This window comes from Volvox carteri, assembly GCF_000143455.1.
Source record: "Volvox carteri f. nagariensis unplaced genomic scaffold VOLCAscaffold_9, whole genome shotgun sequence".
Lineage (NCBI taxonomy): Eukaryota > Viridiplantae > Chlorophyta > Chlorophyceae > Chlamydomonadales > Volvocaceae > Volvox > Volvox carteri.
The window spans coordinates 1,802,767-1,824,056 of NW_003307552.1; the positions used below are offsets into that span (position 1 = coordinate 1,802,767).

Consider the following 21,290-nt stretch of genomic DNA (forward strand, 5'->3'; position numbering starts at 1 on the left):
TAAGTGTCCAGACAGATACTTAGTGGGATAGAGTAACACGCTAAGGCTATTAGCCCAGTTTCGGGATTTCGTAGTCTTGTAATAATTTTTTCCACAGTAGTGCAGAACGCGGAGGGAGAGGGAGAAAGGGGTTAGTCCTTGAATTTGGAGTTACTTTGGGGATGTACCTATAGAAGGGGTGCCCGTGATGAGAGACAAGGGACACAGTCGCCAGTGGAGCCAGTTATCTGAAATATTTGTGAGGATAGCCTGACTCGGCGCTTATTTGCCCGGTCGGATTCAATCTACAACAGGCGGTTCGGCCTCGCCTTTTATACTATCAGTGCGCCCACCATTCATACAACTTTCCGTACGCATGCTAGCTTCCAGATTACGTAAGCCACCTTCCAGATTACGTTAATCAGCTTCCGATTACGTTCCGGATTACGCATACCTCCTTGGGGATTACGCCAACTGTACGACAATAGCACGAAGCTACCGGACGCTATGGCCGTCTTTTGCCAATCCATGTTCTGCTTGCTACTCCATTAGGGCGCAACGACTGCATTGAACCGCATCCCGATCACCCCATAACCAACTAACATTTGCCGCTACACGCGCATTCGGATCGGGGTTGCCATGTCACACGCGCGCATCCTACGCATAAATAGGATGGCTCGCGGACGGAATTCCTGTGAAGTTTTCCAGGCATAAACTATAGCAGAAGACCTGAGAAATGGATGAAAAATAAATAGCAGGTGTTATTACATCATGACTTCAGAAAAGTACCAGTCGGCGGATGCAGATTCTGTGGTATGCCCCGGATACTACAAGTATCCCCCTTCCAACTGTAGAGGGCGACCTCGACCCTTTTAGCCTACCACAGGGCCCAGTGTGGTGGCAGTACCCACAAGGTAACCAACGGTCGCGGGGCCCGCCACCAAGGTGTCGCCTGGTTTTGAGCAATCGATTGATACGGGGAACGCCAGCGGTGAGCCGGAGCAAACATGATAGATGTGGTTGCCGGAATTATGTGTCGTCCCGATGGCTCGCGTGCTTCATTTGAACTATAGACCACCTGATGGTGCTTAAGCCGGTGAGGCAGTTGGCCAACTCGCCGCGCTTCCCGCTCAGCAAAAACCGCTTAAACTCAAATTCAAATTCAGGTCGGAACGGAGATACCTGCTCGATACCAATTTTTATATCACGGCTTCAGAGAAGTACCGGTCGGCGGATGCAGATCCCGTGCTGTCCCGTGATGCCCAGGATACTCTACACACAGTAGGTATTCCTGCTAGACACAGTAGGTGTATCTCTGCTAAGATGTTGTATGGCCACATTGCTACAAGGCAACCTTCATGCCTGTTGGCGCTGCAGCCGAATTTGTACTTCAGCACGTACTTCGGGACTTCTCTGCTAACCACTAATACGGAGTCCCAACGCGGGGCAATTTGCCCCTTTTGCATGGGCAAACGTGCCTGCGTGGCTGTGTAACAGCGTGCAAGCTACTTGGCTACTTGGCTGGGAGCTAGATCATTCCACTTCTGCGTGTATTTGATATGTATGGCCTGCGTTGATGGGCGCCCCAGTGTGACGGCGTAAAGGCCACAGCCCGCCGAGGCCTGGCATTTAAGTCCGCATCCTACACATGGGCAACATCAGGAGTCCTACGTCCTATGTCCCACACGGCCTACTCTGTGACGGGCTCTAATGCCTTTCCAATGCCTTTATGCTGGAGGCTAGCTCGCATCGTTAGTGTAGTATGCTCCACTTCTCGGGTCCGGGGCATTATTATCGCAGGTCTGTGTGTGACCCTAGTGACATTCCTGGGCTACAGCGGTCGAACAACAGGGAGGGGTGCAGGGGCCCCCATCAGACTTCAGGGCTGCATTGATTGGTTGAATTAGCGACTCATATGCAACTTTCGCTACTTTCTGTGGCTCGTCGAGTAGCCCATACCCTGGGAGGTGTATCCTCTCGCTGTCATCACTAGAAGTACTTTTAGGCCTGTCCGGTGGCACAGGCAGTAGCGGACCAACTCAATCTGTCAGTGGGATTGCCAGTGCCACGCGAACAACTGTGGCTCGTCCAAGCTCCACAAACAGTGCAACAATGTGTTTGGGATGTTGTGGCTCTTGTTGCGGTGTCAGCTATGGAGCACGGGCAGCGATATATGGCTGCAGCCATGAAGACCGACCCGGCACTGTTACCTGCCCCTTGCCGATGGTTCCCCTGGCTTTAATGCAGGCATGAGTGCATGTACAACAGGTAGTATAAGGCCTCTTAACTCGTCCTGCTGCTGTACCTCCTTGTATTCAAGGGACTGTCATTTCGTTACTCAAACTTGTACTGCTGCTACCCATGTACCCCTGCTTAGGCGCAGCCCTGGGAGACAGGCCTGCATCTGAGAGACTGCTTGAGCTGGGATGGAGATGCTTGCTTCCTTTGTTGAAAACCAAAATATGAATGGAATGAGGTTGCGGAAGGTGCATATATGGCATTTACCTCTCCTTGCAGGCTCGGGGACTCCAGAGGAATTCGGAAGATAGAGCAGGCGTTGTTACAGCCCGAACCACGTAATACAATAGATCGATGAATTATTTTGCCCCACGCTTCGGTGCACTTGGCCATATTGGAATATCCCACTAGACAACAACTGATGTGTGCATGGCCACGTACATACACCGCCTGGGGTTACATGCGGGCCGGTAAACAATACTTACTGTTACAGTCCCCTAAAAGTACTGCCTGGCCTTAATCACCGCCCTTGCTGTACTCCACGGCCACAACACATTGGAGAGCAAGCAAATAAGCTATCAAGCAGTTAAAGGGAGCGGCGCATTACATGTGTAATCACCGTCCCGTGAGCCTACCAGCTATTATACTGCTCGGAACGAAGCCTAGCTAGGAGAGCTCCATCCCGAGTTATGATTATGAAAACCCAGGGCACCGATGATTGCCTTAAGCTAAGTAGAGATAAAGACAATTCACCTGTTGCGACGAAACATTCCGGGAAGCCATCATGTACCTTTTTGCCACCCGGCTTCCTCGTGCCCACTGCGACTTCTATGCAACAACGTACGACATGGAAGAATGAAGTAATGCGGGAAGCTCTACGGCGTGCACCACACGCTGGCAAGCTTGGTCCACAGAATGCTTACTGAAAATTCGTGCGCAGAGCTTCCCTGGCCAATACATACGATGCTGGCACCGTCTTCGGGTGTACGGCACGATTCAACCCACATTGCAACCCGACTGCTAGCAAGCAGCTGAACACGAGTGTGTGTAACTGATAAACGCAGGACTACCGTGTGGCTTACGCTGCCTTTGTCATCGCCATGCGAATGAGTGGTGGAATACCCCCAAAACGCAGCACGGGTAACCCAGTTAGATCCACTGCCGTAACGCCGTACATTCTCGCAACATGATCACAGCCTACTACCCACACGGTACCTGGAGTTCTGGAAATTGATGCAGCATAAATTTACATACATACGATACATACGCATGGAGGTGCGGCTCCCTCATACTCTCATCCGAGTAGTGAACTGTTACTTCAGCAGAAACAAAGGTCGCGGCAAACTGCATGGGAGTGTTGAACGCACATGTATGCGCGTCCTGAGTTCGGAGTAGTCCCTCTTGGTGGACGCGGGGCCAGACAGCCTTCTACCCTCACCCCGCTCTCCCCACGTGTGCCTTCGGGGTTCCTAGGGAGCGCGCACGGTCCCGTTCCTAGCGCGGTCGGTTGTGCTGCCTACCCAACCCCCGTATGACAGGTTTCGATGCGTAATAACCGAACCGTCACCTGTCACGCGAGCCCGATTCATTACTCGATTGCGGCCGTATCAGCTGTTCGCTGTATCCGGATTACTGTTGTAGGATTACTGTACTCCGGTCGACCTGCTTGCGCTGTACGAAGTATGCACAAAATGAAAGCAGCAAACAATACGTGCATACAGCATCGCCACCACATGTGTTGCGTGGTGCCCGTTCTCGCTCTCTCTTACTTCTCTTCATTGCCAATATCTCCTTGGATTGGCCCCACGGCGCAATGGCTGCCGGCTTCTCAGGCTGCATTACAGGACTGATCGCGTTCGCTATTGAACCAGCATAGTGGTGGCACAGCACGAGCAAGCTGGCAAACCCCAACTTCCCCAGCGTCGGTTCTTCCAAGGAATCGACGTACGTTGATTTCTTCCTTGCCTTTCGCAAGTCCGCCCTGCTGCTGCGGCAGTGTGCACTTTACTGGTGCAGTCGGCGGCGCTGAAGCGGGGGCTGGTCTGACGCGGCTACCGTTGAGCTGTCGCCACCGATAAACGCCTAGAGGACAAAGGCGCGAGCGCGAACGTGAGGGGAATGAATGAGAGAATCACGAGGGTAGGTTAAGCCATACGCAAGCATGTGCAAGAGGACAGGTAAGGAAGCGGGCTGGCAGCCAGTAAGGCAAAGGACTTTCATGCTGCAGACCGTCGCACTTTCTCAGGAAAGTGTGCGTGGACGGGATTGATGGTAAGGTTGGGAAACAACGTAATGCGTCGCACTTCCACACGCACTTCCACACACGCACGATGCGCAGGTGTCGCTTGTCAAGAACTAAATAAAGTGTCCGCAGACAACCCCCCTTACATGCGGCAAACATTCCCCCTGCCCTCCCAGGAGTTGACAGCGGCATTCGTAAGAGAATATTTGCATGGAGTGAGTTTTACTATGGTTTTTATTGCTTCACAAGCGGTCCAGCAGACTAGCAACTCACCGCTACCGGCGGCGGTGGTGACGATGTCGGTGGCGGCGACCGACGCGTTGGTGGGGGACGAGGCGGAGGCCGGGGTGGCGGTGGGCTTGGCGGTGGGGGCGTCGGCGGCCGTGGACTAGGCGGCGGCGGGCTTGGCGGTGGTGGGTTAGGAGGCGGTGGGCTTGGCGGTGGAGGGCTTGGCGGTGGTGGGCTTGGCGGTGGAGGGTTTGGCGGCGGTGGGCTTGGTGGTGGAGGGTTTGGCGGCGGTGGGCTTGGAGGTGGAGGGCTTGGCGGCGGTGCGCTTGGCGGATCGGGGCTTGGCGGGTCAGGGCTTGGCGGATTGGGGCTTGGCGGGTCAGGGCTTGTTGGCAAGTTAGGCCATGCAGGATCTGGAGGGCTCGGCGACGTCGGAGGTGATGGTGGGCTCGGCGGCGGGGGTGACGGGTCAGGGGGTGGCGGCCTGGGTGACGGCGGCCTTGGTGGCGGCCTGGGCGGCGGCCTGGGCGACGGCGGCCTGGGGGGTGGGTTGGGCGGTCGCGGACTTGGAGGCGGCCGTGGGCTCGGCGGCGGGGTGGGCGGCACGGGGCTCGGGGGCGGTGGTCGTGGCGGCGGCGGGCTGGGGGGAGGCGGGCTCGGCGGCGCCGATGGGAGCGTCTCAAGCACGGAAAGTGGGGGGCACTCATCCGGCGAGACATCGTATCGGCAGAGGTAGACACGCAAAGTGTCTGGGCCCACCCAGGATGCCGCGTAAACCACCAGCTGGTAGGCTGTCAAATTGGCCCTTACAGTGGAGGAGATTGCCCGGACGAAAGAGATCTTGCGGTCGCTGTTTTGGTATGAGGCTGGGTAAGCATTGTCCTGCAAGGAAGATGGGCAGTATGACAGTCAGAACGCGCGCGCAGTGCGAAAACGACATTGTGTGCAGATGTGTGTGTGTGTGTGTGCAGATGTGTGTGTGTGTACAGATGTGTGTGTGTGTGTGTGTAGCTGTGTGTGTGTTACACCTCCAGGTTGCCTTACCCAGATAGAGAGGTGTAACGAGTGCCCATACGAGCCAGGTGTGGGCCCAAGAGATATTGTAAAAATGGCACATTTTGTTGTTTTCACTACCATATAAACAGTGGAAGTGGGTACAACACATTTCACTTGCCTGTCGAGCCACTCATTCCTTCCCCCACCTACCGATTTGCTCACCTACCCATCCATAACCACGGAACCACACAGCGTACAGTGCTCACCATAGTTGCATTGACTTCGTGAATGTTGAGCTTGGGTGAGTATGTGGCGGTAAGGGCGGCATCGCCACTCTTGGGAACCCTCACGGCGATGTAGAGGTTCTTAGCAAGCGTGTTGTTGCTGTAGGTGGGCAGCCAGTCGGGCACCACTCGCAGGTAGTTGCCGTCGCCAGTGAGGTAGGTGGCGGGCAGGGCAAAGGCAAGTGCGGAACCTGGAGCAAACGAAGCAGAGCTGATGGCCCCGCCGCCTGGTGCGGGTGTGGCCCAGCCCATGCGAGAGATCTCGGCGGCGTTGGGGCAGGCGTCACCACGGCCCATGGCGGTCGAGTAGTCCTCGTACTCCCAGCCGTTCTGCCAGGAGTGCCACAGACCTGTGGGCATGGACGCAGGAGGACAGTACACGCAGGAATTTAATTGCGCATCCTTTAGCAAGCACTGCAGTTCAAAGTTGCCGTGCCTTTGGGATCTACTGGGCCCTTGTACACCTCAAGGACCAAGGGACCTCAGCATACTATGGCACTTGCAAGGGAAGCAAACTTGGGATGGGCAGGCAGACCCTTGGAAATTCAGATTAAGGATAGCCTAGCAAGCCACCATACATGGGCGCCATGTTAAGCAGCATAACGGCTGTATTGTCCTAGAACACAAGGTCAAACCTCACCATAGTTGTGGATGGCCTCCTGCATGATCGTAGCCCAACGGTATACACCGTAATTCATGGTTGCCAGCCAGATCTGTTTTCCTGGCAGCAGAGCCAACCCCGCCCAGCCGCATGGGATTCCGGGCGGTACGACGTAGGCATAGTGGGTGAAACCGCTGAAAGCAGTGGTACCCAGTACGGCCTTGGCAGCCGTGTCGCCATCATTGGAAAGAGTCCACCAGCTGCATTGAGCTGTGGCAGCGGTGGAGCAGGCCGGGTAGACGACCACCGTCTGGAATGCCGTAGTGTTAAGGTTGAACTTGCCGTACGAGCATTGCGTGTACTTTTGCGCAACGCCACCGGTGCCATCACCGTTTGGCCCCAGGAAGACGCTGCGTACTGCATCCTCCGTGGCTGTCGCGGAATAGCCGCAGCTCGAGTAGTTCAGGATGATGACCAACAGCCGCTGGTAGACTACAGGGGTAATCGCCGGCACTGCTGCCACAATATTTGTTGTGGCGCCCGCCGACGGTGTGCAAGTGCCGCTAGCATCGATGTCACAGTCCTGTGGATGCATCATGGTTCACATGCCAAAGCTTAGCACCTGTGTTAACGCATAGGTGCTCCTGGCACGAGTGGCAAAGGGGGACACTAGCGAGTGTTGTTTTTCCAGGTGATTCTGCACGTGCATGGCGGTTCATGTTGCAATATGGTGTCTGCCGCTGGAATTGAATTCCATGGACGAGCTATATAAGCCATAAATGTGCCACTTACCAAGCTTACAACCGTTCCGGGCTCGAAATCCTTATCCTTTTTATCCTTGTCCTTGTCCTTGGGTGGCTTGTAGCCCTTTGTAAGGGGTGTGACCTTCTTGTCTTGATCGTTGACAATAGCCCACTGCTCTTCGCCATTATCCAGAGTGACGTAAGCCATCTGACCTTGCAAAGTTTGCTTCTTGATTTGACCTGGAGCATTGCTTGATTGGCCTGGAGCATTGCTTGATGGGCCTGGAGCCCCTCGCGCAACTGCAGAGTCCATCCATGTGAAACGGAGCAGAGGGGGAAGCCGCCAGGTTCATAGCTAGTAACGGCTGATGGCTACAAATATAAAACGTCAGTTATAGGCATTGATAATCAAGAATTAAGCTCTATGTATCGCAAACTTGGGGGAAAACGGTCTCATTCCGGCATTAACTGGAATTAAGCACCTGGCTTTACGATAATAACCAAAGGCGCGACGCCTCAAGATGTGGGCTTATGACGTACGCAGGTAAAAAAAAGGTCTTGATATTTATATATGTCATGTGTACATCGGGAAAGATTTGAGGAACATGACGTCGGCTCACCCTGCGCGGCCGCGACGAGCAGCAAAAGCGTCGGAAGCGCCTTCTGCCACATGACAACACTTGCTGGAGAAGCCTGTCCCTGTATTCCTCCTCGTAATAGCTTCAGACCAGATTAAGTGTCACAGGTAGAGGTTGGCTCCTCCCGCAACCTCGCTAAAGACTATGACAAGCCATGGCCACGCGCTGGAAGTTCAGCAGATGTATGCAGCTTGTGCACGTACTTAGATAAGATTAATTTAGTTATAGTAGCTCATTGATGCATCGTTGCTTATAAATAGTACCGCCAGGTGCTCCGGCAAACGAATGGTACGACGGGCTCGACAGGGTGCCAATGTCTCTCTCAAGGGCCACAACACTATTGCAGTAAACATGTGATAATAACTGTAGCACCCTGTGAACTCCCAAGGCCCAACAGCAGGTTTGCAAGTACGGCCCGCCGAAGCGGGCCTGCAACTACCTGCCTGCAGCAGCACAGCGGCATGACGCAACAGAACGCACGTTGACCGTAGCACTTCTCCTTTAACTTAATATCATAATACATATCAAATTTTAGAACATGCACTGCTGCGCTTCAGGCGAAATCATTCCCCCGGCTACCGCAACTCCCGGAGGGCTTCAGATTACAACTACGCGCGTCTTTAGTTCTTTCCCCTTTTTTCCCACTCAGCTGCGGCTAGGGTTAGGCACACCTTCCGATCGCCTGATGTGAGGCCCTGATGTGGGGCCCTGATGGTTCTGGAGCTGAAAAAGGACCCGCCCCACCTCCCAACCGAGCGCTGGGCAACCGACCCGGCCCCCTGGTTCACAAGCATGCTGGCCGGGACGTAACGTGGGTGGGCATCAAGTGATGCAACAGGGCCTGTATGACACACGGCAGGTGTGAGTGGCATGATCTGCCAGGTATGTATAGATGCATGAGAAGCAGACCTCTGGTTTGCAACGGACGTCAACCGGAGCCGTCTTCCTTCAGAACCGCAGACGGGTAGCAGGACCCCGGGTCTGCGTTGGGGGACTGCTGCGGCCCAGATGCCAGATTGTCCCCTCCGTTCCATCTACGGCAAGGGGACCCCTCCGTTCCATCTACGGCAACTACACACAAAACGGCTCATGCTCCAGTGCTATGCTTGGTGAGATTTATGAAGATTGACGCGCAAATGGCATAATAAAAAATAAAAAAAATGTTAAAAGGAAAGATTCTAAAGGAAGGGAAAAAAGGAAAGAAATTTCCGGCGGCGCCCACCCTCTGGGCCGTTCTTGGCGAAGCAGAAGTCGAACAATGTGGTAAGAACGTAAAAGCAAAAAACGCGTGACAGGTTGAGCTGAAAGTAGAAGAGCTGAATACGCATGCAGCTAGATGCTGAGATACTGTAAGCCGTAAAATAAATTTGCACGAGGCCCTTGACAAGACATTGATGGATGGGCATGTTATACCTTGTCCCGTAGGCGTAGTGGACAGCATCATCCAGTTTACCCTCCAACGCTCGGGCAATCGTGGCCTACCCACCCACGCAGGCACCACCTAGGCACATAGATATGTACCCAACTAGCCACCTGTTTTCACCCCAGCCACATGCCAACCAGCGAAGTGTGACACAGCCTTGGTACGCGGCATGTGTACGGATTTGGACTTGCCAAGTAGCCTTGATAGTCTTTGGTGGGGGGTTGCATCCGTTCATAGACCAATCACGTACAACACTAGACTTAAAGACGGATGTATTATTTAAAAAAGCAAGCCGCTGCCCGTTATCCCTAATGTCAACCAAAGCCGTTGCACGGCTGCAAGGCGCTTCCCCCCGGCAGCAGGTGGTCTGGAAATGCAACGGGGCGCAAGCCATTCCCCGCAACGCTGTCTGCCCCCATCTGCGCTGCCGCCAGTCCACGTAGTGATGGTAATTTTCGGCTCAGTGGCTCAGTGGTCGGCGAATGCTGGTTTTGTCAAGAGCCTCACGGGGAATTGGAGCCGGACGGTTTTTCAAGCGTACCCTTGGCTGTGGCTCCCTCGCTCGGTCCCATGCTCGTCCGCAGCCAGTGTATAGGGGGATGTTCAAGCACAGCGGCACGCCTTAGTGCTGCTGATCATTCGCTGCTTGAGGAGGATCTCCACCCGCTGCTTGTTTGTTGCGCACTGTAGCACCACCTAACGCAGATTGATCGGCTATTTGTGTGTGTGTGTGTGTTACATGGTGATCGGCTATTAGCATAACATGTGAACATGATTTGAGATTGCTGGTTGCCAAGCGCCCCTATGTTAATGCCCTGGTAAAGGCTGCCTGCCGCAGGTATTGAGGTACCTCTGCGTAGGGGGCCCCATACCTTTCTTTTAGTTCTTCCCGGATTTCTTCGTAGTAAAGTAAAGCATATAGCGAATTGCTGTGGACGCAGCAGATGCTGAAAGCAAGCAAGCACATCGATACGCCGGGCGACAGGCAAGCTGGCTGGCCGCCAAGTGGAACGCCTTGGGTGTCGCAATATCGGTTTGCTGATGCATTGGATGATTTGGCTGCACGCGTGCCAATGTGCATGGGGGGAGCTGAGCAGTGGCTACCTGCCCGCAGCTGACCACGGATCGGCCGTGGCCGGATATACCGCGCGCCCGCCAGCGGAGAAAAGCTTACAGACGGCAACCTTTCACACCTCTTAAACGTGTATTTGCTTCGGTATACATATTTGCTTAACATGTGCTCAAGGATTTTGCTTTCGAAACACTGGCGGGGTGTGGCCGCTGCGGGCAGCCGTTGGTTTAGGGAACGGCCTTCTGTGCTATTGGGAAAAAAGCAAATGAAAAGATGTTCTGGCACAGGTTGCGGCAACCGAAACTGGCTTGGCCTTAAGGTATTTTGTTCATGTCCAGACCTTTGAGACGGCGCCCCGCCTTCCTATGTGAACGCATCAACCTACTGCTTAAATGAGAGCATTCTCGCTCGGTCATGTGCACCATGACCCCTTAATATACTGAAAATTGACACGTCCGGAGTTTCGGAAAGTGACCGACGCCCATATACCAGTGAATGGAGACAGCAGTAATAGGACCCGAGGGGGTCCGACGCTCTGCTGATTCTAACACGAAGAACAGAAGAAGACGAGGAAGGGCTTCGTACGTTGCAAGGCTCGTGGATTAGCGATGGGGTTGGCCAGGTCAACATTGGTCAACCAGTTAAATAAATAAAAAAATCATACTTCAAATGTCACTGTTCATGCGTGCCGAGGTAAATTGTAATTCCATCGACTGAACTACATCCAGGATTTTACTGGGCAGATTCAAAATTTGGCGGCAATTGCTAGGTAATTGCAAGCTGGTAGGTCCGAAACATTTCCCTTCTTCAGCCCTCGGAGGCCTACGGCGGGCAGCCGAGGGCCTTTCGCGCCGCGGCACCAACTGGGTCTGTTGCGACACTCTCTTTGCGCATTGCGCAAAGCACATGCGAAATGCATGCATGCAAATTGTGTGTTGGCGCACGCAACGAATAGCTGTGTGGCCTCGGTGAGGTGCGAAAACTCTAAAATTGTTGCGACCGATGTATCCCGCATTCGTCTCTGTCGCGCTGAGGTATGGATGCGTGAGAATCCCTATTTTGGCAATGTGGGGAGGGCTGATTGTGTTGGCGACATGTCGGCAACTCGGAGGCGCAGGACTGTGATCAAACGCCTGGATGGCACGGACGTGCAGACATTAGCTCCGCGCGTGAGGCGGAACAGGCGCTGGCGGGCCATCATGGCGTGGCCACGGGAGGGCTCGGTGGAGAAGGTGCCGCAGGGCTGTCCGAGAAACAGAGCGATGGGCTTTGCCGGCCTTAGCATGTTGCTACTTCAAACACATTAGACATCTAACAGCTTTTCAATGAGTAAGCTTCTTGCTAATTTTGTGCTGTGTGGGCCTGAGGGGCTCGACGATGGCCCGCCTGCCACAGAGCACTCAGGCTGACATCGGGACACATGCGCGCCCATATTGCGTGTGACTGTAAGGATAACTCATCAAAAAATAATTTCATTTTAGAAACTTTAAATTATGCAGGCTTCCAATGTACCAAAGTGGATATTTGGCATGGTTACTAAAGCTGCATTCAGCTAGGCTAAAGCACAGGTGATGTAATCGGTTGTGGGGACAGGGAGTAGTAACGGTCAGCTTGTGCAATTATGCAGCATGGCTGGCGGGTGGCAGCGCTTCAGCGGAACAGTTGCAGCCTTTGTCATACGCAGTCTGATAAAGCATCCACCACGATTTAGCATTAATCAAGATTAACATTATTCGTAATCCTTTTTTCAGAGTCTAATGTGCATCGTTCTGTTTGTTACGTGATGCCGTACGGCTTACGAAGTCGGGCAGGGCACATTCGGAACCAAAGGCTTTTATCGCTGTTATTAAATGAAAGATGTCGGAAAAGCCAAAACAATTTTCGGCACAACGGCCTCCCCGCAAGGCCGCTCATTTGAGCTGCACAATAGGAAGCTGCTGGGAAAGCCGCCCGCCGTACCTAACTCTGATATATAGGCTATGCTTTAATGAAGCCATTAAGCTCAGAGATAATCACTCAAACACTTATAGCTCCTAGCTTTTCCATGTGGATGTAGGAGACGTGAGTGGTGGGCAATCGTCCGTTCGGTCTCCAGGTATCGGTTCATTCATCTCCAGAAGAAATTAAGTAGATTACATGATCATGTTAACTTCATCTATAACTTTTGCCGGGCCCTTGTATGTATGGATAGCCTGTCCTTCCAAGTCGGGACCTAAGATGCTATTTGCCGGGTGTCGCAGGGTGCAACCGTCCTCCAGGAGGCAAGAGTGTTGCTCCTTGTGTGTACTGGAGGCGCCATGTGGCGCGTGGCGCTTCCACTCCTGCTGCTTTTGATAGCGACAGGAGGTAGGGCAAGGGTCAGGCAACGGGAGCAACCTAGGCTAAGCCCATCCGCATTACATATTCGTGGGTTTGTTCCGGACAGATTGTACATATTATTCTCTACCTTCTGTGGCTTCATTCTAGCCAAGATGCAGATTGCTTGCGATATGGCAAATCTGTTAACCTGTAACGAAACGACGATGAGCGACAAAGTTGCTGTGGTAATATCAGTTTCATAAAGCGCCGTGCCCTTTGGCTATCCATAAAAAATTGCAGCTACTAGCCAGCGCTTTCCAAACATGTACGGCCAGCGCCACCCCGCTGTTATCGCGACAATTGGCATTGCTAAAGAGTAAAGCTGGCCCCACCCGTCCCGTGGCTGCAAATTTATTTGTTTTCTCACAGGATATTCTCAGATAACTAATGGTTCAGAGGATGCTTATGACACCAACGTCATTGATATCACGCCGGTGGAACCTGTCCAGTTGTCTGGAGAGCTCATGTTCATTGATACACATGAGGTGGACCAGCAGTGGGTCCTTCGTAACATTGACGGCTCCTTGACTCCCATCGCCGTTGGTTACGAGCCCCCCAAGACTGATTCGTTCGGCCGGACAGTGTTGCCAGGCGCAGTGGTGATCATAGTGAGTTGACCGCTCGCTCAGTCAGTCGGCTAGGCTGCTCTTCCAGGTCTTGGACACTCCACAGAGAACTCTGAAACCCGGCAAATCCGAGATAATCAGGGGATCGAACCTGTGATCTCTTCTTGAGGTCCACGCCATGCCTAGTAGGCAGAGCGCAGATAGAAATAAATGCGCACGACTTAGCTCTCCGCACATGTGCCGTACTGCTTTCATGACACGTATCGTACGCGCACCTCATGGCAAGTATAGTGCACAGCCAGGGCCGCTGGGTTTGAGGGTTTGCCATCAGATCGTCTTAGGGCTTAGATGAATGAATGAATGACGCTATAATGGCGCTCCGAAACGCGGATTACAGGGAGAACTACTGCCCTGGGGCTATAGGATGTAAGCAGGCTCTAAACGGGAAGCGACATGAAAGGGCCATGATTATCAATTGGGGAATTACAGGCCCTCCCTCCCACACACATATGCACAAGGCACAACCTCCAGAAGCGGCAACAGCACGGTTGCTACTTAACGCTAGTGATGCTGGTGATGTCAGTAGTGCTGCTGCTAGATGCCATTGTTACTGCTATTAGATGCCACAGACGGTGCGCTGTCTGGCTAATAAGCCGGACAGACAACTAGGACGCGAACTCCCGCCCCTTCCGCCCTCACCGCGCCTCTCTCCCCAATGGTTGCCCCACCTCGCAGACCTGCTACATTACCCCATTCGGCGTATGCAATCCGGTCAGCTCGGATAGCACCTTTGTCGTGTCTCCCCTGCCGGCTCTCCCGCCTGAAGCGAGCATAGTCTACCAGCGACTGCTTGTGGTCATCCTGGACTACTCCGCTTGCGGATTCCCGGCTTCACTCACGGAAGCCGCCGCACGCTCCATTTTCCTGGGGCCCAACGGTGATGGCACCGGCGGCGTCGCGCAAAAGTACACGCAATGCTCGTACGGCAAGTTCAACCTGAACGCCACGGCGTTCCGCGCGATTACTGTACGGCCGAATTGTACGAATTCGGCCGTGGCGGCATGTAGCTGGTGGACGATTTCGCAGGACGGTGATGACGGAGCCAGGACGCTTATGGGCATTACACCATTTTCGTCCATGACCCATTTCGCGTACGTCGTTCCTCCGGGCATGATGAATCTGTGCCCCTGGGCTGGGCTTGCACTGCTGCCAGGGCGGCAGATCTGGCTACAGACATCTGGGTACGGCGTAAACCGCTGGGCCACGATCATGCAGGAGTCTATTCACAACTACGGTGAGGGCACAGGGGACGCAAGAGAGCGTATTGAAATGGGGACAGTACAAAGCTGCCCGTGCGGCCAGCAGCCCCTCAAACTCAAAATTCCTTTTCTCTTTTCAGTGAGGAGGTTGATGGATATCCTTAGCTAGAATGAAACTTTAAGTCCATGCGTGCACGCGCGCAAGAGAACATCCAATCTGTATGCGCGTGTGTGTATATGTATGTGCGTGTGTGTGTGTGTGTGTGTGTGTGTCTCTGTGTGTCTCTGTGTCTGTGTGTGTGTGTGTGTGTCTCTGTGTGTCTGTGTGTGTGTGTGTCTCTGTGTGTCTGTGTGTCTGTGCGTGTGTCTGTGTGCGTGCTGTGTGTGCTGTGTGTGTGTGCTTCCCGGGTGGTTTTCAGAAGCTACAGGACGGGAAGGGAGATCTGGTTGGCCTATCCCTACCAGAATGCCTCCTCCGAGAACTTGCAGCCGTACAATAACGAGTGCCTTCTTTCCTCTTCTTTCCTCTTCGGGGGTTCCCGGACGTCGTACCTCGCAGCCAGCCCTCTGACTCTGTTTCTGTCTCGAATCTGATTTGCTTTTGCCGACCGTCCCTCCCGCCCGCCGTCCTTGACATCCCCAGGTCTGTGGCATTCCTGGCAAAACGGCTGGGAGTACGAGGACTACTCGACCGCCATGGGCCGTGGAGATGTCTGCCCCAACGCCGCCGAGATCTCTCGCCTGGGCTGGTCATCTCCCGCGCCAGGCGGCGATGCCATTGACTCCCAAAGGCTACCCGCCAACACGGCGCTGACGTTCAACATTCCTGCCACCTACCTCACTCCAGTAGGCAACTTCTTGAGGATCATGCCAGACTGGCTGCCCACGTATTCCAACATCTCCCTGGGGAAGAACCTGTACATCGCCGTACGTGTGAACAAGGGCGGTGACACGAGCTTGTCGAGCTTCTATGCCAACAAAGTGAACGTCCACGAAGTTAACGCGACCATGGTGAGTGGCGGTCCCGACACTGCATGTGCGTGTGCGTCAGAAGCCTTGCGCTTGGCCGCCTTCCTTCCCTCCTTCAAGTTTTCCCTCCTTCATGTTTTTCTCTAGTGCCTTGCCTTGCCTTTACCTTTCGTGATTGCAGAACTGCGTCTTTCAAGGGATCCACCCAGTGCTGATGGCCGTATCCTGAATTGCTTCGCGAATGTGTTTGACTGCAGGATAACGGCTACCCGAGCTACTGGATTTACACCGACCGCAAGATTTCTTTCCTCGCAACCGTAGCATCGCAAAGTCAGGCGAACCTCACAAACTACAGACTGGTAGTGTACGGTGGATCTTGGGTCGGGAATGACACGCTCAAGGTGCACATCTGCCGCTACAGTACCTCCCCCGCAGATTGCCCCTCCCTGGCCTTCCTTGAGGCGCGTCCGTCACCACCGCCCGCCCCGCCGCCGCCGAGTGCGCCGCCGCCAAAACCACCGCCGCCGCTACCGCCGCCGCCACCACCGCCGCCGCCACCACGGCCGCCCCCCAGCCCACGGCCGCCGCCGAGGCCACGGCCGCCACCCAGGCCGCCATCACCCAGACCTCCTCCCAAGCCTCCCTCACCGCAGCCGAGCCCCCGTCCGCCTCCTCCTATCTCCCCGCCACCTCCGGTCAGTCCGCCACCACCAAGTCCCCTCCCGCCAAGCCCTCCACCGCCAAGCCCTTCGCCGCCAAGCCCCCCGCCTCCGAGCCCGTTGCCGCCAAGGCCCCCCCCTCCCAGACCACCGCCGCCAAGCCCCCCACCTCCCAGCCCTAATCCGCCTCGCCCTCCACCTCCTAGCCCTCCACCTCCTAGCCCTTCACCCCCGCTGCCACCCCCATCTCCACGTCCACCGCCACCACCCAGTCCCTCGCACCCTCCAGAGGCCCCTTGGCCACCTCAGCCGCCGATGCCGGACTCTCCACCGCCGCCTCCACCGCCGCCCCCGCCCCCGCCCCCTCCCAGCCCCAGCCCACCGCCTCCCAGCCCACCGCCACCAAGCCCGCCACCTCCTAGCCCACTGCCACCAAGCCCTCCACCCCCTAACCCCCGGCCTCCCCGGCCTCCGCCGCCACCGCCCCGGCCTCCGCCTCGCGCGCCACCCAAGCCACCGTCTCCTCGCTCGGTACGTCGGCTCTTAACCCTAAACCCGTAATGTATAGCACTTGTTCTGGCATCGCACCTTTGCTGCTCCCGTATCGGGCCGCGTAGCTCATCTTTTCCAGTCTGCGTGTTTCCCGCACGGTATCAGATAGTGATTTGCTGCGCGAAAGGCCACCCTCCTTGCAGCGGTACCAGGTGCAGTGCCAGGTGCACAACCAGCAAGCGATCCGTACTGCTGCTGATCGAGCCTGGCCTCCTAGGGCCCGTTACGCTGCTAAGCGCTGGGGGCGCTGTTTTCCTAGTAGTGCCCGTCCTGCCCGACACTTTGCTCTACCCTTTGACTTGTACGGACGTGTCCCAGCACCCACCGATCCATGCCGAACCAAATCAATCGGGCGACACGTGTTTTGACACGGAATTTGAGAATCACACATACTGACCTAATCTGGTCGGATCTGACGGCGGCCATGGCCCCTCTCTCTTCCAAACGTTCCAGGTTGGCCGGCGACGGGACGCATAAAGCGGGTGCTGGAGATAAGCGCCTGAGTGAGTGTGACAAAGATCAGGTCCTGGTACATTACCTAGGACGCGGTCGAGAGTCAAGAGACGGAGGATGGGGAGGGGAACGTTGTTGCTGACCCCTCCTTTGTGCACGTCCCGCCAAGCAGCTGTATACGTGTGCGAGCGTGCACATGTTGGCGATGGTCCACGTGGATGGGCGCGAAGGTCGCTGGACGGCGGACTTCCTGCTGCATACGGCTAACCCGTGTACACGTGCACCTAACACAACATAACGGTCTTGGAACGGGTACTGGACAGTAATGCCTGAAGCCTGCTCAGCAGGGATCTCCACCGTGTGTGGAGAAGTTTCCTGCCCCAGGGTGAGGGCTGCCAGTAAATGTGGCATGCTGTAAGCTTGAAGTAGCGGGTGGCCTAGGCTTTGGGGGCCGGGCAGAGCAGAGCAGGGCGCGTCTGTAGGAGAGTGGGATTGAGGAACATACGGCATCCTGGCGGGGCTTAGGTTTGCCTCTGCGGAAGGATGGTGTGGGGGACTAGATGCGTGCACATGATGTGCTTTCGCTCACGTTGCTCATTTTCCATGTCAACGTTTGTTGCAAGGAAGGAAGGAAGGAAGGAAGGGCGTCTCCTTTCCTTTTCCTTCCCTTTCAGGGTGCGACGACACAACGCGTCGCATGGCAGGCAGGGCGCCAGCAGGCACCCGTGCATTGTTATGCCGTCCCTCAGGACTTTATCCATTCTTCAGATCTAATTCAATGATACGCGCCAACTTGCTGGAGGCTGCGTTAGGGCACTTTTTGCGGCACAGAAGTGGAAGGGTTATAATCGGAAGGATACGCTGATGATATTGCATGAGCTGGGGAAAGAGGATGTTGACAAGCGGTGCCCGATCAGATGGCCGGGACAGGCTGGGAAGAGCTTCCGCACTGCTGGAGCTGCCACACGCACAGATCTTTGCCCCGTTGCCAGCGGTGTATCGCGTATGGGTAGGCGGGAAGTAAGGACAGGAGACGGTGCTGCGTCGAGAGAGCTTTTCATTACCAAGCAGCATCCCACACGGGGAGCAGATAGAGGGGTGGCGATAGAGATTGGCCACACGTCAAATGCGGGTAACGGAGAGGAAAGCTGTGTGCCCAACCAGCTTCTAGAAAGGCCGTCACCGCTATCGTAAAGGGGCGTTCTGTGCGGAATAGGAACCCCTGCGCACGGGGACACAGCGTCACCTCCACATACAATCGGTCCTTAGACCGAATATGTGTGTCTGTGTGTTACACCTCGGTTGTGATACCCGGAGAGGTGTAACAGACACAAACAAGGAACCACTCAATCCAGACATTATACAAGTTACAAGTTACAAGTTCCGCACACAAGTGCGGGTGTGTCCGTAAAAGCCGGGGGGGCCATGGACGTTTATATAGGAAGAGTTGCTGGCAAAGCTGCCGGCATGTTAACTATCAGTATGTAAATAGTGTTCGCCTGTTTGTGCTTCCATGCATAGGGCGTTAATAGGTTAGAGTTTTCTGCCGTACATGACTGTCGTGCTGGAAGCTATGCTAATCGCTGCATGTTCTGTCACGCTGCACATGTTCATGGGCTCCTTAGCGTGTGCCTGGCTGTAATGTCCGGTGCGGCTCATCCAGGCGGCGGCAAAGCAGCAATTGCGCGGCTTGGCTTCGGCCATGCAGTGTCGGATTGGTGAGATTTATTCGCCAACAATCCTTGCTTTGGGATACACTGTAATATCATTTAAAAGCCAAACCAATTGTCGATTGATTGATTTCTCAATCCTGAACCATCCGCCGGAAAATATTGCGACGTGGATATAATGCAAGGCCACGTAAAAGGCGAGGTATATAAACATATATAGCGGCGCGCGGCGAATTTAACTGCTTTCTTCGTTAGCTGCCGATTAGACGCACGTTGATGGGGCACGTGCTTCTGTGGCTTTCACCGATGGAAGCCCTGATGATGCCTGACGATCTAGGTGCCTCAACCCTTCGCTCAGTTGGCTTCATCCATGGTTATGCTCATGCATGGCACCTGTGGTAAAGGCGCTGCGTGTCGTGCCACTCAAAAACTGGCCTTCAATCGCCCGCTGGGTCGCTGCGACTGCCCCTGTACGGCTGCAGCACGATTACGACGACAATAAAGTTCTAAATTCGCCCTTCGGTTTTTTGTTCGTAATTATTTATGTGTCGCGACACATAAATAATCACGATCGTGATCCTGAGATGTGAGCCTTTTGGATGATTAATTGACAACGGCGGCTCGACTTACAGCGATAGATGGCAGCTAGCCTAACGACGCGAAACCAGCACATTTTATGACTTTTGAAATTTACATTCTTACGACGAGCTTCTCAGCAGGGCCAACTAAGGGCTTTGTTTTCGTGTAGCGTTGGCTTGCCCGGCGACTAGGTGGGCAAGGACCTAAATGTTATAGTACAATGAATGCGCATGCTCGGACTGAGACACAATTACTCTTTCCGCAATCCGGCAGGAACGTCGTAACAGGAGGCGCTGCGGCCGGGGCCGTAGCGCGATGTTATTGAATAAGAGAGGAAACACGTTAAAAGCGCAGAAGCCAGGAAGATGTGCAATGTGAACTTGTGGCCGAACATAAGACGGTTACGAAAGTTCACATGGGATGTGACGCTCGAACAAATGGCAACGTGAAGAGTCAAGCGATATAGAGAAAAAGAACTAGTAATAAAGGATAGAACGTTGTACTTGAGCACTGCAGGAAGAGACGTGTACGGAGTTGAACCTTGGAACCGGGAAGTACATCTGCAAGATTAATGTCACAGGGCGAGAGAGAGACTAGGAAGATGAGACGCGTTGAAGGGGAGCGAAAAGAGTGTAAGGAGAGGAGGGAAAGGAGGGAGAGAAGAAAGAGGAGGGAGAGGAAAGGGATGAGGGACAGGAGGGAGAGGAACACGTTAATGTTGCTTGTATTTCTGTGTTTGTCTTTTTGGGCGAGGCCCCAGGCGCGAAGCGCCTTTCGGGGGCTAGGTTCACTGCTGTCAGTCAGTCAGTCAGTCAGTCATGGTGTAACATTTCATCATATTTCACCCCGATTAAAATTGCGTCTGAAAGCTATTCTGGTTCTCTATCGATGGACCAATGGAATTAATCCAGATAAATTTGTGGGCGAAGTTAGCTTAAAGCTAGGAAGCCTTCCTAACATATTAACTTTCATATCTTGCCCCGCTTTAAATTGCGCCTGAAAGCTATTTCTATTGATAGACCAAGGAAATGAATTCAGATATATCTGTCGGCGGAGATAGCTTTCCAGGGTGAGATCAATTTACATATCTCACTCCGCATTGCATGTAAAAGCTACATCAATTCTTTATTGATTGGCCAAAGGAGAACATTCAGATACATCGGATCGCAAAGATAGCTTTCCATGGCTTCGAGTTTGACTTCCGGGAAGTCACTTCCCTCACGCCGCAGCCCTTGCCTATGACGTCGTTGCATATCCCTTACATTAAAGAATCATAAGCAAACGGCATGATTTTATGGTTTGGTTCCTTCATGCTCGGCAACTTTAGACCGACCATGGCAACGCTCTAAGCACCTCCCTCCTGGCGTCTCTCTCGTGCCTGTTTGATTGCTGTCCTTCTTATTCAAGTTCAAACGAAGTGTGCCTTTGCGACACACCATCAGCTTTGCCGCTGCATTCCAATCTCAAAATGTGCCACTGGAACGATCCCCGAATGCATTCTGGCTGGGAGCGGACAACAATTGGTATATTAGTATCTACTGCAGTGCACGGCCAGCTGGCCCGATGGCTCTACTCTTCGGGAGTCTGGAGCCCACTGTAACAACCACACACACACACAATTGGTCCATGAAGCACTGGCACTTTGGCGCGCCTTGGGCTGCTAGCTAGCAGACCGAAGGGCCGGCATCGAACATGGATGCAACGGTAGTACCACCTACGTATCGGGCAGTCCCGACTCATGGATTTGGCGCAGCAGCGGCAACACACGTTGCCGCAATGAC

General features: G+C 54.2%; 2 protein-coding genes across 2 annotated transcripts; one reads left to right on the forward strand and one right to left on the reverse strand.

Annotated features, from left to right (window-relative positions):
- Nucleotides 1-2,525: 2,525 nt before the first annotated feature.
- Nucleotides 2,526-7,983, reverse strand: vmp3 (metalloproteinase, extracellular matrix glycoprotein VMP3; the record flags this gene model as incomplete). Its single annotated transcript, XM_002948331.1, has 6 exons — nt 2,526-4,299; nt 4,733-5,569; nt 5,950-6,317; nt 6,608-7,151; nt 7,361-7,611; nt 7,932-7,983. 6 exons carry the CDS (start codon nt 7,981-7,983, stop codon nt 4,222-4,224), a joined length of 2,130 nt encoding a protein of 709 aa, XP_002948377.1. The 3' UTR covers nt 2,526-4,221.
- Nucleotides 7,984-13,224: 5,241 nt separating this feature from the next.
- On the forward strand, nt 13,225-16,273 carry vmp10 (metalloproteinase, extracellular matrix glycoprotein VMP10; the record flags this gene model as incomplete). Its single annotated transcript, XM_002948182.1, has 4 exons — nt 13,225-13,410; nt 14,104-14,662; nt 15,271-15,638; nt 15,854-16,273. Coding segments are annotated over 4 exons (1,533 nt in total), but the record flags the coding sequence as incomplete, so codon positions are not given.
- Between the last annotated feature and the right edge of the window lie 5,017 nt (nt 16,274-21,290).